This window comes from Microcebus murinus, chromosome 17 (assembly GCF_040939455.1).
Source record: "Microcebus murinus isolate Inina chromosome 17, M.murinus_Inina_mat1.0, whole genome shotgun sequence".
NCBI classification, from domain to species: Eukaryota; Metazoa; Chordata; class Mammalia; order Primates; family Cheirogaleidae; genus Microcebus; species Microcebus murinus.
Genome location: NC_134120.1, coordinates 5,268,296 through 5,288,133, shown reverse-complemented (window position 1 = coordinate 5,288,133; position 19,838 = coordinate 5,268,296). Strand labels below are relative to the sequence as shown.

The following is a 19,838-nucleotide window of genomic DNA, read 5'->3' as shown; positions in this document are numbered from 1 at the left end:
AATGCATTCACCTAATTCAAGAATAGTTGATAGGCTTGAAGAGTTTTGAAGAAATAACTGTCAAGCAAATTTAACTGGAGACACATTAGGCTAGTATAGATATAGACTATCAAGTGCAGTAAGTAAAGCCATTATGATATCTGATAACAAAATAGATGTACACGTAGACAACTTGTATTAATGGAACCTTGTACATTATCAAGCATTCAAATTTTATCTTATAAAATTTGACATAACATGCTGCATTTAATTTTGATGAGATAAATTACATATCCATGCAAAAATAAGAGTGCATAAAATATATGAGTACCACCAAATACTTAGTGTATGAATTTTGAGTTGACTGTTGCCAAATTATATAAAATAATTACCAGTTCTATATATTTACTTCAGCTGTATTGAGACTGAATATTCTAATTTTCTTTATTTCAAAAAACTTGGGTTTCTTCTGGTATTTCTTTGAAGAAAATTCATGATTGTATTATCTTTTCCTTAAAACATGTAAAATTTAGCTTACTAATTTGATGTTCTTTTTAATAACATTTTGGTACAATGCTTGATGGTAAGAAATTAACATTTATTTTAAAGACATATATCCTGAGAATCAACCCTCCATTAGCAATGAATAAAATATTCATTATACTTCTAATCATGAAATGTCATGAAACACATATCTCAAGAAATAATGAATAAATAGCACATTCCCTAAAAAACTACAAGACAATTGCAACAAAACAAAACAAAACAGAATACAACAAAGTGGGAGAAGGAACCAAGGGCATTTGCTTACCTTGAATTTTCTTTTTAGACCCTAGTTGTGTTGTATTCAGATTCATGTTTGCTTAGAGACCCAATGAGGCAGAACCTGGAATGTTATGGCTATTTCATTCAACAAAGTAATATTTGCACAAAAATAAATATATCCACACAAATATTTACTAAGAGCATTCCTAAAATTCATAAAACTGTGGAAATAGATGTTTCTTTCATCAGCATGCAAAATGTATCAAATTAACTAAAATATTTCAGTTTTTGAGAGTGTATGATGAATGGATAAAGCAGGTCAATTTATACAATAAACTATAGGCTAATAAACATGCAAAACAAAGTATAAGCAGACTGGATTTTGGAATTTAAAATAATTACTTTAATTTTTTTCCTGAAAACTTTCACTGATTTTAGGACTAATAATATAACACAGATAATACTCTATTTGTATTAAAAGGAAATAAATCAAATGTTTATAATAATTCTTGCTATATTTAAATATATATGTTTAATATATCATGCTATCATATGTAATTTGTAATATAAGTATTATGTGATACGTGAAATAAAAGTATTTTCATTTTCATACCAAAAATAAATATATTATATTGAAAAATATGTTATTTGGGGATTAAAATTATTCAGCAAGATGGGCGAGCCATCTTGGTAAGGCAATTGTTTCCAAATATCATTTCATATCTTAAAATATATAAATATTGATGAGACCAACATTAATGACCATGTGGAATCAAATTATCAACATAAATCTGTATTATAAATTAAAATCGATAATTTTTGTAGAAATAGATATTTGTATATGTTTAGAAACGAATGAAATATCTTTGGTCTGTGTGTGCATGTGTGTTCCCACACATATACATACCATGCACATGGATGGGACTTATTATTAAGTGTATGGATAACACCGAAAAAGAAAAAGAAGAAAATAGTTGAGACACTATGGCTTAAATCATTGATCAAGGGGAAACTGAAATATGAAGAACAAAATAGAAGACAACACTCTGGAAGTATTACGGTCCTCAGGTTATAGTTGTCATCAAAAAATCTATTGATACTGACCGCTGGACGGCTTTATCGTGTCTGGACAGCCTGTGACTGGTAGTCGGCACCTCCTCGATTTCGTCTATGTCACAGGCATCTGCAGCATCCTGCGAGTAGTTGTGTTTCATGACGAGGATGTTCCTTCTGTTCATGGGCGGGATGAGGGGTTTGATGGGCTGTGCGGGCATCTCGGTCAAGATAGAAGCATCTCTTGTGCTGAGGTTACTGCGGCTGCCTTTAGTGCTGGACAGTTGGGATCCACAGTGGTGGTCGTGAATGCATTTGGAAGATGACCTCCGCAGTTTATGGTAGTTTTCAAGGTCATCTGCCACGTCCACAAAGTCAGCTGTTGCTCCTGTCCCTCTGAGAGTACATAGCTCGTAATGAGGAGGCTCAAACACCTCCTGGAAAACCGTCTGGTCGAAGTCTGATTTCCTCTGGACGTACTTTTTACGAGGCTGTTTGATCTGCACGATGACAGAAATGATGATCAGGATGATCACGATGCAGGACGTCACGCCGATCACCGTCCCGCTGGTGTTGGTCAGCTGGTCCAGAAGGCTGGTTTTCCTCTTTTCTGTGCGTCGAAGAGAGTGAAAACAACAAACAAGCAAACAAGAAACAACCCGCCACGTGTTAATATTACAATCACGATGTATTACTGAGAACTTTAAAGTGAAATGGGCTGAGCATATGATTTTTACGGGCTTATAATAGCATTAGAAAACATTTAAAACTAAATAAAATGTCTCACTTTTCATGAAGGCCCTATCTTCTAGCCTTAAAAATAGCCCTTTCATTGCCCAGCATTTTCACTTTAAAAAAAAAATATATATATATATATGTTTAAAGAAATTCGTACAGTATCTTCAGCATGACATTTGGAAATGAGTAAATTCTTTTCTTCTCATTATTATAAAAAACCCTCTAAACTCCAATACTGGGAACATAAATATATCTGTTGTCAAAATAACAACAGCATTCTGATGCTGAAAGGTAATTCAATTCAACTTGAAGACAGATACTTTTGGAATGGTGGCATGAAGACCTACATAGACTCTATCCCAAATCAAATAACCATACATTGTAAAGAAATTACATCCAAAGCTCAACCACTTAAAGTCTGGTTTAAGGAAACTCCGGAAATTTTCTTAGCAGTGTACATTTATACATTTATTTAAACAAATTTACTAAATTTCTTTTGGAAGCATTAGAGTTGGTGGCACTGGAGCCATGACTTGCTCCTTCCACTATTAATTCATCCTGATGGAAACTCTACTCAGGGAGGTGGTTGCAGATAAGAACACAGGACTCTTGAAGCTTGCTGCATCCAGTTGTGAGAGCTAATTGTACCTCCAGATGGGGCAAACTACCAGTATTTCACATTCCCCACTATCCCAGATCCATGTTGCAGATGTTCTATTCCAGGCCCTGGTGACTGAGATGTCTGGGCCTCCCTTCCTCCCTTCCTCTTCTCAGCCTGGATCTGTAAGTGGAGAACATCAGTGCTGCTCCCCTCATCCAACGACTTGTTTATAAAGCAGGTCTGTTACTCCAGTTCAGGGGTCCTCAAACTTTTTAAACAGGGGGCCAGTTCACTGTCCCTCAGACCGCTGGAGGGCCGTTGGAGAGTGCGGAGCACATTCCACACGTGCACTGTGGGCCGGGAACGAGTTGGCTAAGCAGGACAGGCAGTCATGGCAAAAACACCTGGTGGGCCGGATAAATGTCCTCAATGGCCTGCATGTGGCCCACGGGCCGTAGTTTGAGGATGCCTGCTACAGAAGAATTTGGCCGCTCTTCCTGCCCCCACCCAGGGCAGTGGTACAGAAGGGTTTCCTGGGAAGGGAGTCAGGCCACATGAATGCAGGGCACGATAGCTTTTCCCCAAAAGGTTAGTTTATTTGGAACAGAGTGCAGAGAAGCTCAAACCCAAGGATAGTCTCCAAGACCACAGAGATTTTGTAGTAAGCAATTAAGAAGAGGCTGTTAGTGACTTAACAGCAACAAGCCAAACCTTAGAGGAGCTAGACGTTTAACAAAACAAGCCAGGAACTTAACAGCTGAGAAGAGAATCCCCGCATTGTAACAGCTCAAAAAGCCTTGACTCAAAGACTACCGCTGCAATCAACTGAATTTAATCGGATCAGACTGTGGAACAACTTATGATCCTGGATGTTGTCAAAAGCAGTAGAACAAGCAGTTGGTGATGAATGGGGACCAACAACCGGGTGTGGTGGCAACAGAGGAAGACGACTAACCAGAGAGAACAGGGAAAGAGACAAAGAGAGCCTTGCTAACACCACATCTGTCCAAGGGTGATTGTGGGGATGCCCGAGGCTGTGCCTTTGTGGTGCAATGGCAGAGGCTTCACTGAAGTAGTCCAACCAGGTCTACATTCACACACAAGCAAGAAAACCACAACAGGAGGGAATTTGTATCCAGAGTTGCTATAACGTATTATCTAATGTGCAGTTTGCAACAAAATTTTGTAAGGCATGTAAAGTAACATGGAAGAGGAAAGTGCAATTCATTTATAGAAGATAAAAAGGCAAGCAAAGAAAACACCTTTGATAGAGCAAGATTTCTGACTTAGCAGGCACAAATTTCAAAGCAGCTGTAATCAATATGCTTAAGGAAATAAAGCAAGTAATGAATAAAGAAGTTAAAGAGGATGAGGGCAATACCTCATTCAATAGAAAATATCAATCAATAAATAGAAATTATAAAAAATAGAAAGCTTAGAGTTCAACAGTGCAATCACTAAAATTAAAATTACGTAGAGTGCCTCAACAGTGGGTACAGGTCAGCTGGAAGCAGAAACTATCAGCAGACTTGAAGAGAGAGGTACAAAACTAGTGCAATCTGAAGAGGAGAAGAATGAATGCAGAAGAATTAATGGAACCTCAGAAAAGTGGGGAAACCATCAAGAACACCAATATAATGTAATGGCAGTACAAGAAAGACAGGAGAGTTAGAAAATAACAGGAAAAACATTTTTAAAAAATAAAAAACATCCTAAACTTAATGAGAAAACTCTAATCCAAGTTCAACAAACTCCAAGTAGGACAAATCCAAAGAGATCCACACCCAGATATATAATATTATAAATGTTAGGGAAAAAGAAAAATAGAAAATCTTGAAATAGAAGGAGATAAAAACAACTCTTTCGTAGAAAGGAGCCCCAGTCAAATTAACAGCTGATTTTCTCAGCGGAGATCAGAGGGCCACATGGGGACCAAACCAAAACAAAAATCCAACATAAAAACCTGTCAAACAAAAACCTAATATCCAGCAAAACTACTTTCAACATGGAATAATTGCCAGAGAGACAAAACTAAAGAGAATTCAATGGTTCAAGAGCTGCCTTAAAAGAAATATTGAAGAAAAATTTTGAGTTGAAAACAAGTGACCTCAGACCATGACTCAAATCTATGTGAAAAGTTAAACAGATAATGAATTAAATAAGCAAATAAATTTAGTCAATAAAGGCAATTATGTCTATAATTATGAAGAACAGTATAGTTGCATATTTCTTCTGTATTCTTCACTTAAGTTTTAAAAAAACAAAGTAATATTATATAATTGTATTTTTGAGCCTATAACTTATTGAAATGCAGTATATTTGGTGAAAACAGAACAAATGATGTAGGTGAGAGAAAAACAGTTATTAGAGTAAGGAAATAACACCAGAGGGCAATGAAAAGCTACAAAAACAAAGAAAACAAGAAATTGTAAATAAGAAGGACTGTATCACAAATCATGCTAATATATACTTGCTATTCTTTCTTCTCTCAATTTTTAAAAGGCATAAGATTATATACAGTAATAATTATTGTAATTTATTGTTGGGTTTGTAATATATAGATGTAATATGTGCAAAAACAATAGAAAAAAAGAAAGAATAGAGCTATATATGAATGATGCTTTTATATATCTCTAGAATTAAGTTAGGATAAACCTAAAATATATTTTGAGAAGTTACGCTGTATACTATAAGAACCCTAAAGCAACTACTAATGAAGTAAGTGAAAAATACATACATCCAAAAACCACTAAAAATATTTAAATGTCACATTAGAATGTATTTACTCAATGCAGAATAGAACAATAAGGAAGAACAGAGGAAAAAATACATGTGATATATAGAAACCAAAAATATAATGGTAAACATAAATCCAATCATATAAATCACAGTATTGAGTCAGACTGGATAGCAGAGTAAGATGCAACTATACACTGTCTACTCTGTATCTAAGATAGAGATAGAGTGGGAGTTAAAGGATGGGGAAAAAGCATGGACACCAAATCATAAGGAAGGTGGTTATACTAATGTCAGACAAAATATATCTTAAGATAAAAAATACATTACTAGATATTGGATCATTTCATAGTAATAAAAAGGTCAATCTATACAACAACTATAAACATACATGGACATAGCAACCAAACTTACAAATACATGAAACAGAAGCTTTCCAAGACTGAAGAGGGAAACAGACAATTCAACCATAATAGTTGGAGAATTTAATACCCACTTTCAGTAATGGATAAAACAGGGCAGAAGATCATAATGAAAAGAGAAGACTTGAACAATGCTATAAGCCTACTAGATGGAATAAGCATCTATAGAACAATCTACCCAACAGTAGCAAATCATATTATTTTCAAGGGCACATGGGACAATTTTTAGGCTACACCACATGCTTTCCATAAAACTAACCTCGATAAATTATAAATGATTGAAGTAATGAAAAATATTTTCTACTAATGCAAGAGAATGGATTACAAACCAAAAGAATAGTTTTGCCTTATGAAGAAAATAAATGTGGACTTTCATAATGCAATATTCACATCTTCTTGATTGCTGCCTCATGTCAAATATTCTTACATACATGAGGACAAATTTACATTGGGCAAACAAAGCCAATGGTGACTACTCATCATTAACAGGGCTGTGTTAAGATAATTCGGAAAGTATTTAATTTCCTATCCATTCAGAAGTGGACACAAAAATAATCATTACCAACACCCCACCATCAAAGTAATTGATACTGTAGAATATTTCTGACTGTAATAAACTAATGGACGCTGTGGCAATGTTTCTCTGCTTTTATCCACAGAAGGCATTTTAATAGGTAATACTGAACTTCAAGCATGAAAGAGTTATTTGTCTGTTCATCATCCTTTGCAAATTATTTAATATTGGATATAATAAAAGAACTTATATGGCACTTTTAACTTAACTAAAATATGCAACGTTCAGAATGCAGCCAAGGATCCCTTTCTGCATGAACAAGCCTTTGTGCGTAGGCTAGAGAAGGAGGCAGGAGCATTGCAAGCTGTTCTCATTGGAAAGGAAGGAAAGCATTTCCATAGCAAAACTGAAGTAAAGTGAAGTGGCTGGAAGCACTTGAAACAACAAATACTCCTGCAAGATATTTTATCTCTACAGGATGTGTACAAAGCCCAGTGAAGACAAAGTGGAATGGAGTGGTGTTGCCACAGATGAAGGGGTACCAGGTATGACAGGAAAACAATGTGCTCCACTGAAAGCTCTATTGTTCCCCCCCCCCCCCCCGCCACCCCATGGTTCTGCAGGCTCTAATAAGGAGATGTCTTTAACGAGTATTCAAGTGTTAAGGACAGCCCAGTGTGCATCAGTGAATGAGGAAACATCTGGATACAGAATACTTACAAATCGACTATAAGACATACACGGAGCTCACGAAAGCCACTCTATACTCTATTTTTAAGAGGTCCATGCATGTAAACTTCTCTCTTACTCCACAGGGAGGGGATGTCTTAAATTAGTAAGGACTAATCATTACCTTTGCAATGATTTTCGTCCCAAGGATACACACAGTTCTGGAGTCCATTGCAGACCAGTGTATTATTAATACACATGTTACTGTGGCAGAAGAATGTATTGCCTTCACAAGGAGCTAAAAACAAGAAGAACAAGACAAAGGAAGAGAGTTATAACTGATGCTCAGTAGTAAATCACTCACCCTACAAATCTAAAAACAAAAAGATTAGAATGATAATTTGCCATCAAAGTGAGATAAATGATCTGCCATGCGATTTTCAGAAATGTTGCTGCAGTGGTAATTATTTTTTTGTGTGTTAATAACGGAGCTGGCATTTTTCTAGAGAGGCTCAGCTTATAAAAACAGCATGGTGTGTTTTCCATCATTAAAATGAAGTGCATTATTCACTTTTTTTTTTAGTTGGTACATTCATTTAGCAAACTTTAAATGTCTACCATGTGGATAAATTATGTTTTACATTGAAATTCTGTATGTATAATTTAGTTTTACTTTGCAAAGACACAACTGAAATATTAAAATATTTTTTAAAAATATATACTTAAAAAGTACTAATGAAGAAATATTTTTTTTTTTTTTTTGAGACAGAGTCTCACTTTGTTGTCCAGGCTAGAGTGAGTGCCGTGGCGTCAGCCTAGCTCACAGCAACCTCAAACTCCTGGGCTTGAGTGATCCTTCTGCCTCAGCCTCCCGAGTAGCTGGGACTACAGGCATGCGCCACCATGCCCGGCTAATTTTTTAAATATATATCAGTTGGCCAATTAATTTCTTTCTATTTTATAGTAGAGACGGGGTCTCGCTCTTGCTCAGGCTGGTTTTGAACTCCTGACCTTGAGCAATCCGCCCGCCTCGGCCTCCCAAGAGCTAGGATTACAGGCGTGAGCCACAGCGCCCGGCCGAAGAAATATATTAAAGCAAACCCTGGAACACTTAAGCATAAGAAAAAACATAGTCTGTCATTAAAATTTAGAACCAGAAAAAAATTAATCCTGAGTAACATAAAAATATAAAGAGATCATGCCCATCCACATTTTATACATCCACATTGTATACATTTTGATGACATTGGTCTACTATGCATGTGTTTCACACATTCTAGTGACTTGATATCCAGTGACTATGATCTCCAGATTACAGTGGACATTTAGTGAATGGGAAGGCAAAATAAGAACTCCAAGACAGTGTGAAATCTGGCTACAAAATTATGTTAAAATGTGAGAAGTTTAATATAGTAAATGTAAAATGTAAGATATGATTTCAATATTAGGAAAACACATTTCTTTCATTTTTAGAGTAATAGAATAGTCAGAGTAATCAGTCTTTATATTAATGTTGCTTGTGAATTATAGTTTACAGAAAGTGCTTTAACGCTAACTTGTTTTTGCTTGTATTCGTTGCACATATCTCAACAAATACAATGTTAATGTTATTCTCTCAATAATAGTTCTGTAATACTTTTAATGATAGGCATTCTAGAAAAACATATTACATTCAATATATGTAATTTATAGTGATTAATCAATCAGTAAAGATTTATTAATGAGCAATATTATCTAGACACTGCAGTCATGTTATAATGTTTTCTTCACTTTCAAAACTATATGTTACATACATTTTAGAAAGTTAGCTTCTTTATTGTATTTGCTATCCTAATCAAAATTTTCAGGAAAATATTGTGCACAAAATAACTTAATATATGTTAATAGTGCTGGAAAAATCCTTTAAAAACATGAAAATTCTGAAAATCAAAAGTAAGGTAAAAAGATACAGCTAACTCAAGTAAAGTGATTCCTCCTGGCTCTTCATGCCTTCCACAGCCTCCCCCAAATCAGTTTCTTCTCTTGGCTCATTCTGACTTTAGGTTCCTGGTTACATAGTAAAAACCATGTAATGGTTGTTTTGAAAAACAAAATTAAAAGTAGAAAATATGTGATATTCATTTTGAAAAAAGTATCACAGTTAACACTTTATTGTGCTAATGATTTGTTAAGCAGTGTTGAGTATAAACCATTCATAATGTAAAATTTAACAATCTGATACATTATTGTAAAAACTTGCATTTTAGTAAAGAAGTAAATTTGAATATCTGTAGTCAACCATAATGGCCTCACAGAACAGATGTGGTTTGTTAAGCAGATAATGAATGTTGTCAAATTCTGTACACAGAATATAAAGGAGGTTTTGGCAAGTATATTAGAATGACTGAAAAAGGCTTTTGTAAAAATGTAAAAAACACTTAATTACAGTGGCTTTGAAAGTACAGTCATCCACCAAGTAAAGTTTATCTTTAAAAGAGCATAAATATTTATTGACCTTCCATGGTGAGTTGAAAAAATTATTATAATTATTATTTAATGGGATAGGTTAGGTTGAAAAAGTAAACATAGAAATAAAATTAAACTTGCATTCTGTAATTGAGTGAAGTACAATAGTATGTTGGTAACAGTAATGAGATTTAAATTCCAAATACTATGAATTAGATTTTATTTGTTTCTACTCCTTAGTAGATGTGAAACCATCAATATGCCAGTATCAGCTATGAAATACTAAATATTAGTGGTTTTACTGGGAATACAATAGGTAATCCAGAAATGTCAATAATTACATTCCTAACGCACTCTTTTACATTAAATAATTTTGCAAATACGCTAGTTAATTGGGAGTTATCCTCTTTTTTGTTTGTTTGACTTTTGTATTATTCTAGGTACTTTTCCATATCTTTTCTTCCTAAATTTTGCTAATACTTACCGAGTCACTGTGCAAATGACAAAACAAAAATAAAAACAAGGAAGTAAATTTTGTAATGGCTAAGAAGCAGATGTATAACATCTTACGTACCTTGAACGAAAATACATTTTTTCTTGCAGACACCAAAAATATAATATTATATTGGGTTCTGAGTTTTACTGCCAGTGTTTCTCTGAATATTTCTCTCATAAATGCATACAAGCAATGGTGCATTAAAGATTCTCACTTATCTCCTATTATGAACTAAAAATGGTGCCTTCTGCCTACTAAAATCAAGCTATTTTCGTATTCTCTTCAAAGACTCTGTGCATGAACACTCACGTCCTACTACTCTCAACACACACCTGACATATATAGCTCAGAGCCCATACACCTTTCCCCCCCTCTACCTGTCCCGAATACCCATTCTTCACTGTCATTCAAATCATATCAATACTATATTATCTAAGAATTTGTCCATTACCTCCAGGTTTTGTAGTTTGGGGGCATATAGATTTTTACAGTATTCAAAGATAATGTTTTGTATTTCCATGATGTCTGTAGTGACCTCTCCTTTTTCATTTCGAATTGAGCTTATTAGAGTCCTTTCCTTCCTATTTTTGTCAATCTAGCAAGAGGGCTGTCAATTTTATCTGTTTGAAAAACCAACTTTTGGTTTTATCAATCTTCTGTATGGTTCTTTTGTTCTTGGTTTCATTTAGTTCTGCTCTGATTTATTTCTTTTCTTCTGCTGGGTTTAAGATTGATTTGCTCTTCCTTTTCCAGTTCCTTGAGATGGTTTATTAGTTTGTTGATTGTGAACTTGACAATAAACGCTACATGTACCCGCCATCAATTGGTACTAACTAATCAACACTAAGGTGCACACATAGTAGTAATATTCACTGGGTGACAGTCAGGTGGGGGTAGGGTGGGGGGGGTAAATTCACAACTAATGGATACTGTGAGCATTGTACGGGCAAGGGCTCAATTGTAGCCCTGGCTTGGGTGATGCAAAGGCGTTACATGTACCCAAAACATTTGTACCCCCATAATGAAATTTTTTAAAAAAGTTAAAATAAAAAAATCTTCACAAAATACTTTAAAAAATCATATCAGTACTGTATTATCTATATGATCTTAAAATATTATTCTAATCCACCAGAAAACGTATCAAGTTCCATTTATACCTGTAATTTTTGAAGAGTTGAATACTTAGTATATGTTTATTGTCTTTCTCAACAAGTTTTTTAAGACTAGGGGCTATGCCTTTTTAAAATTTGTAACGTTTATGTTTAATATCTGATAATGGCTTAGCCTTGCTAGGCATGTAGTAAATATTCAACAGATATTTTAAATGATTAATATTACTTAGCAAAAGGTTGGCTCTGGCAGGGCTGTATACCTTACTATTCCAGAGAGTGGAAGTCTGTAACAGGTGCGCTTATTGGTCGAGAATTAACCTTCAATGGCATGGTCTTCAAGTGTGACATGTATTGTGATATTCTCAGAAACTAAAGCTCAGCATCATTTCTCTGGTTCTTTTACTATTTCTGATAAAGCATATGTGTTACCAATGTATAGAAAGCTTCCTCTTAGAAAATCCAATATTCATGGTTAAGACTATTGCCTCTTAAAAACCAGCCCCTTATTTCCTAGTTATTCAGAAGAAACTCAAAGTCGAGGTTTATTTATAATTAAGTGACAGCCAAGGAAGCATGTTCACAATGCTGTGCACCTCACACAGAACTTTCCAGGATCACAAGAATCTACTTATATCTATTAGAATAGCAACTATAGCTCCACATGGATGTTAAAATGCCAAGTACATAGATGGAAATATTTGCCTCTGCTTTTTGTCACTGAACTATTTTAAGATGTATTTATAAATGAGGAGCTCCAACTAATGCAACCTCACACTTCACTGGGAGGGTTTATTAACCATCACCATTTTATTATCCAGATCTGATGCTAAAAGGTAAACTAATTTGTAAATATGCAGTAACATAGTTTAGTCAGCCAAAAGAATGTCATGTGTGAGCAATGTGCCTATCATTTAAATCATTCACATATTATAGAAAGCGGACATTTTTAACACTTAAAAATGAGCCTACCTCACTGCTCCTTCTTCCTTCATACACGAATACATGCATATTTGTGCAAAGAATTCTTTTTTGTCTATGCAATAGCACGTACATTCAATAAAGCTTAGAGACACGTCAGTCTGGGGTTGGAGCAACCTCAGGAGAACAGAGGGCAGAGCTGTGACTCCTGCTGTAAGGACCAATAACCCCCTAAGGGCAGATGCTTCTTCCCTGAACAAAAGCAGGTGTATGACAGAGGGTAGAGTGAGTGTTTAGCAGACTTGCAGCCTGGCAGCCTGGTCTCAAATCCCCAGCTCTGCCTCCTTCAAGCTCTTTGCCCTTGAGCTGGAAAGTTGACCCGTCAGTGACTCAGTTACTATGTCTGTACAATGGGTATAAAGGTAATACTTACCTAATTGATTGAATTAGGCATACAATGCAGCATAGTGTCAGCTATATGGATGCAAACATTACAGACATAACTGCAAACCGTGTTTTAGGAGAGTATTGCACAGGGCCTGTGGAGTCAAAATGTCTGATTGCGAAATGTGGGCCCACCACTTCTTACGTGGGTGATCGTGGGCAAATTGACTCAACATTTTCAGATTCAGTTTACATCTATCACAAATGGGGATAATTATAAATATCAGATAAAGCTGCTGTGAGAATTAGATGTCAGATGGTTTATGGATGCCAGCTGTTTCTGAACTACTACGATAGGTGCGGTACTAATGACAAAACAAAACAAAAAAACTTACAACGTTAAGGAGACATATGATATAAAAGTCGAGTGACTTAGTTGATATTAAATCTCCTAATTTGCAGAGTGAAGATAGGTATTCATAGATCCCTTGTTACCATTAGATGACAACACAGACTTGAAAGGTATGCCCAGGATTTTCCTGCAACTAAGACTCCCTAGTTATCTTTATACCTTGGAGAATACAAGCCTTTGTTACAACCATGCCTAGTGTAAAATACCATTATGGCTAAATTCTAAAAAAAAAAAAAAAAAAAAAGGGCAAAAAGCAGAATTTATGTATATGAAATCAAATGGCAAGTACATTTTATGTCAATACAGGTTTTTGTTTTTGTTTTTGTTTTTTGAGACAGAGTCTCGCTTTGTTGTCCAGGCTAGCGTGAGTGCCGTGGCGTCAGCCTAGCTCACAGCAACCTCAAACTCCTGGGCTCGAGAGATCCTTCTGCCTCAGCCTCCCGAGTAGCTGGGACTACAGGCATGCGCCACCATGCCCGGCTAATTTTTTTTTTTTATATACATATCAGTTGGCCAATTAATTTCTTTCTATTTATAGTAGAGATGGGGTCTCGCTCTTGCTCAGGCTGGTTTCGAACTCCTGACCTTGAGCAATCCGCCCGCCTCGGCCTCCCAGAGAGCTAGGATTACAGGTGTGAGCCACAGCGCCCGGCCCTCAATACAGGTTTTAACATGTGTTGGTACTACTTAATAGGAGGAAGGCTTAGCTATATAAGATATTTAGTTCTGATATTCCTTCTTGTTTAAAAAGACCATCAAGATAACAGATATTTTCTAATATCAAATTGTACAGAGTGCAAATCCCTCCTTGGGAAGCCAAGATAAGCAACATGTAGAATAGAACAGATCTTGACCTTTTGAATCCAATATAGAAGGAGTTTCCAAAGATTTTAATGATCCCATAGAATTGAGGCATAGATAAAATTATTGTCTTATAATAGTAGTAATAAAATTTTTGGAATAGAGAAATTTAATATGCACAACCAGATTTTAGGTTATCTAGAGGTATCTTTACTCCAATTTTAAAATGCCAATTTAAAATGTCTTTGGTGGACATTTATTCAAACACTTCACAAACAATTATTTGAAAACAAAAAATTTAGTACAATATTTAGCTTGGAAATTGAAGACATGTAGTGTGAATCAGTAAGACTGAAAAACATGGTTTGTTACTTTTAGTGATTTTTAGTGCCTTGATCCCACTGAAAAGTTCAGAGAAGTTATACAGGAAATAAGCCCATTTAACTATGTTTAATCCAAACGATTCCAACTGTATTTAACACTTAATGTTATAAACAAAAACAAAATTAAATTTAAAAAATCTTTTGGAAAATATTGATGCAGTGTCCAAAAATAATTATATTGATAGAATTCTTAATTATTAAGACAATACATAATAATGTAGAAGATTAGTTAGATGTAAAATTGGGCAAAAAAATGAAGATACTTATTTTTAAGTATAAAAACTCACATACAAACACGTTTGGAGAATTTTTCCAGAAATAAATAAGCCCGACTGTCAATAATTATTATTTCTAGGAGTTACTCAAGTTATATTTAAATTTTTGAACATTTTTCATATATGCTCATTTGTATAAATATGTATATATACATACACAAACCCATACACACACGTAGTTTTATAATTAAAGAAAAACTCATAAGTTTTCATGAAAAGAATAGCAAATGTTACTGCAAAAAAGTCCATTTTCATTTTCATATTTTTGTTTTTACATAACGTCTTTACTTTGTTGTATTTAAAAATAGATAATGGCCGGGCACTGTGGCTCACGCCTGTAATCCTAGCTCTCTGGGAGGCCGAGGCGGGCGGATTGCTCAAGGTCAGGAGTTCGAAACCAGCCTGAGCAAGAGCGAGACCCCGTCTCTACTATAAATAGAAAGAAATTAATTGGCCAACTGATATGTATATAAAAAATTAGCCGGGCATGGTGGCGCATGCCTGTAGTCCCAGCTACTCGGGAGGCTGAGGCAGAAGGATCACTCGAGCCCAGGAGTTTGAGGTTGCTGTGAGCGAGGCTGACGCCACGGCACTCACTCTAGCCTGGACAACAAAGCGAGACTCTGTCTCAAAAAAAAAAAAAAATAGATAATGTACTTAGAAAGTGTTTTTACTAAATATTGCTTCATTCTCTTTTTGGTTCTATTTTTAAACCGTTATCCGTTCCCTTCTGACCACATGGTGGCGAGCTCACACCAGACTTCAGGTAAATCGCGGCGTTTCACTCCATCGGTACAGTTAAACTGAATTAACCTGGGGGAAAACGTTTGCACCTATATATCGATAATCCTTTTTTAGAAATTAATTATTTAGAAGAAGACAACCCCAAAATTTTTAGCGTATTTGAATTAGGTGAGAGAGATCAAAAGATTGATCACCACAGCACTCAAAATAAAGGAAGTTTTTGTGCAATGTGTTTAGTAAAGAATCATGAAACATCAACATCTTATAATGGGAAAGGTCTAATCATAAATGGTCCATCTTTTTTCAGTGTTTGTCTCACATGTTGGTAAACACTGTTTCATTTCTGTAATTAAAACGTTTTTTTAAAAAAAATTATAATTGCTCTTTGATTGCCCAAGTCACCAAAGATCATTCTACTGGGATTACTTATTTCCTTTTTTTTTTTTTTTAAATCCAGAAATCGACTATTCAAGAAATATGAAAACAAAACTTAAATCAAAACTGGCTTATTTCTTTCTGAAATGGAAGTTTCAACTACTGATGGTTTATGGTTAACAAAACTATCACTGGTAGATTAGTTTGACGTCAAAGAAGTAACCGTACTGCATCAAGAAAATTTGGAAATAGAAGTTGAGCCTGATGATACGCTCTAAGAAATCTCCACACCGTCTGAACACGCGCTTGGCGTAGGGTCTGGTCCTCTGCCCGTCTCAAGTCCCCTCCTTCTTGTTCTTGTCACAGATTCCCTGGGCTTCTTACTGCCCTCATATTCTTCTTTCATTTGAGCTTTGTCTAAACCCCACCCAGCTCCATGCTGGCCTGTGTGGGTGCAGCCACACTCTCTCTCACACACACACCCCACACACAGACACACACACACACTCTCAAACTCTATCACACACACTAATACACACACATCACACACAAACACACACAAAATCTCACTAGCACACAACACACACTCATACACATCTACACACACTAATACACACACATCCATGCACTCATGCTCACACTCACACCAACCACACACACTCACACCTTTGGGTCTTCTCCTTCTGCTCTTTTTTATTCCTCTTCTGTCCCTAGATTTTTAGCGCGAATTGGGACATGGGAAGGCTCCCCGACACGTGCAGAGAAGCAGAGGCGGAACTAGCTTGGAGTACAATTGCATCTTCTTGCTTTATTTCTCGGATTCAACTTCTGGCTGCCTTGAAGATTTATTAAACCTTTCTGATGCTCAAGATTGCCTACAGTCTATGACCCTTTGGTTGCGAGACGGAAACAAGCTTTTAACACCGTTATAAATATAAAAATGTGTTACATAGCTACATTATATAGTTTGGTAATGAATTCGTACTAAGCAGCCAAATCTAGCATACTTGAAAACTCAATTGCTTTTATTCCATACCCAACTTTGATCAATTCGGGGGGCTAAGATGATTTCCCCTGCCTCCTCAGGCCACTATGCTGGTGTCTACCGACCTCTGCAGTGAGGTTCCCTGGGGCCATCATAGCCCCGTCTCTCCTCTCTGCAGATCCTTTGTCTGGGTGGTCCCGTCAGACTCAGAGATCAACTCCCGATTCTGATTGTGTCTGAGTTCCAGACTCAGCCTGAACATTCGATTCCTACCTAACATCTCCACCTAAATGGAAGATGGCTGAATGGGCTCATGGAACACCATCCTACTCCTCCCAGCCACCCCATTCCCTGTAATTCTCCCCTCACACGCCTTCCTGGCATTAGCGAGGGGCACGCCCTCTCCTCAGCTGTCCAGCCTGGAGGCCTAGGATCATGTTTGGGAGCTTTCTTCCTCTGACCCCTTGTGCTAACTGGCTATTACTTGTATCCCCTCTACCTCGACTCCAGGCTCTTGCTAATGTCCCCACTGCGGCCACAAAGCCACGGCCACTGTTCACGGACAGCTGCCTCCCACAGCGTCCATGGGCCACAGTGGCCACGGGGACGTTGGGCATTGGAAAGTGTAAATCAGGCCATTTTTCACCTTGTTTATAACGCCTCAGACCTTTCCCAATATGATTAAATTCCAAACACCTTATACTCTTTAGTACGCAGCAAGTGATTTCCAATCTCAGAACTTCTGCTTACCCCAAACCTTTACCAACTTCCTGCTGGACTCAAATATCATCCACCACACAGGATGCATCCTGCCCTCTTCCTTCCCCAACACGTGAACCATGCAGGGGTTTCCCACAGCACCTATTCGGACTTGAGCTTATCCCGTATAGCTGACTTCCCTGGGCATTGCTTGCCTCCTCCTGCAAGAGTGTAGGGCAATGATCTGTACTAATAGGTACTTAATAAATACTTGTTGACTGACCAGACATCAGAATAAAATGGACATCTGGAGCACAATGTCATCCTCTGACAATGGATATTAAATGTCATCTTCTCACTAAAACCTGTAAATGATTTTAATTTCTAACAAATAGCAAAACTTTTCTTAATAAACTTGATGAAAGAAAATTACTAAAACATTAGAAATATCAATTATTAGTAATTAAATGAGGATGGATTAGAAGAACTTTAAAAACTGGTTTCAGAATGTATAGTTTGCTAATAATTTTTAATTGCAGTATTCTAATTAAAGAAACAGGAATATAAATATATATGTAATGTAAGTATATATATATTTAGACATTAGAATTGCCCTTCAAACAATTTTTTTTCCAAAATAAAGGGGAAAACTGCCCCATGCACCACATTAAACTTCAAATGTCCCTTAAGCTATGCAATTAGATGAAATGACATTTTATTTGAAAAATACTGACCAGATTTAAGGCCAGAAATAGATTTGTGCAACTTCTTTCCCTGTCCTTTATCATCTTCATATTTGTTTTGAAAAATCAATATCTGTTTTCCAAAACTCTCTGTTCCACTGTGACTGTTATTGGTCAAAAATATTTAGTATTATCAAGTGAGATGTACCTTAATCTCATTTTTAGTACAAGAAATTCTGTTCACAAATTTCAATTTAATCTCACATACATCTATTAGATTGCTCTCCAGTCTCTGTGCTAAAATTGCATATTCTCAATCTACATAAAGACATGATATTAAGAAAAGAGAAACATATCTTCATGTAAAATTATATTCTATAGATAAAGACAACTTCTTTCCTTTCACAGGGGGTAAACCCAATCATGATTTATCCATTCTTCTTTAGTTCCAAGAAATTATTATACATTTTTATATTCTCATTATGTCTGCCTGGAATCAGCCACACAATAATTTATTCATTGTGTGTAATTAGACATTATAATTACAGTAAGGAGGATATTAAATTTCTTTGGAGCCTGTACGCTGATTACTGTTAGATCCTGGATGTGTCATCCAAGGTTTGTTTTCATGATGTATACATGTCTGAAACAGTTGGTTAGTTTAGACACACTGTTCTTATCAAGGTGTAATATTTGGTTTCACTGCTGAACATGCTACGTCCCCAAAAGGGGAGTTGTAGTAAGTAAAGATTAGAGCTTAGCATAAAGAGACCACCATAACCTCAAGCTTGTCATTCTCCTAGTTCAAATGCTGACAATTCAGAATAATTTTCTGTCTCCATGTATTTTCAGTGACAGACACAAGCTATGGTAGCTGTGAAGCCAATATTAGATCAATATATATTATTCCCAAGGATCTTACCAAAAATTACAAGAAATTTGGTGCCTTTATTCTTATGTAAATGATTTACTGAAGACCCACACACTTTACTAAAGGCAACATTGATCTAAAATGTTCAGTGAAAGTTCTGCACCATTTGGTGAACAAACATAGAAGCCAAAATTATTAATATTTACATTGACAATTGTTTTATTCTAAAAAACTACTTGATAGAATTGATGTTAAATTTTAAGTTATTCCATCAAACTATATATCTATAGGTATAAATCTTTTACAATGATTTGAGTTGAATGGACAGGTCAGAAATAAAAGTCCATCAAAAATTCATTTCAAATAATAAAATATTTTTGACAGTTGTTTTCTTTATGGTACCATTCAACTCAATCAAAAGTAGTTTTTTTAAGAAAGGAAAGGAAGCAAGGGAGGAAAGAAGAAAGAAGGAAGGAGGGAAGGGAGGAGAAAAGGAAGAAAGGAAGGGTTGGTTGGCCCCTGGCAGATTATATGATTTTATTTTATTTTCCTTTGCTCAATAGCCTCATTATATTTGAAAGTAAGGAAGTGTTAACTATCAAAGTTTTAGTATGTTGTTATCCTGTTTACAGATATAATATTAGCCACTTCCTACTGACGATTTGCTCATTTCCAGACACATATATTTAAAATTTTTGGCTGCCCTGTACTGTTTCCTCTATTTTCTGGAAAGGGAATTGTGGATTAAAGTCCAGGCATCACACACGAGAAAGTGGCA

General features: G+C 35.8%; 1 protein-coding gene across 3 annotated transcripts in view; it reads right to left on the bottom strand.

Moving 5' to 3' along the window:
* Positions 1-19,838, bottom strand: part of NETO1 (neuropilin and tolloid like 1) — a 117,787-nt gene that overhangs the window by 7,533 nt on the left and 90,416 nt on the right. For all 3 annotated transcript variants that reach the window (XM_012781223.2, XM_012781220.2, XM_012781219.2), the window contains exons 8-10: positions 7,662-7,775; positions 1,849-2,407; positions 791-865 (exon numbers count right to left, since the gene is read on the bottom strand). In XM_012781223.2, coding sequence (XP_012636677.1) covers positions 805-865; positions 1,849-2,407; positions 7,662-7,775 — 734 coding nt within the window. In that variant the 3' untranslated portion in view covers positions 791-804. The remainder of the gene's footprint in view (positions 1-790; positions 866-1,848; positions 2,408-7,661; positions 7,776-19,838) is intronic.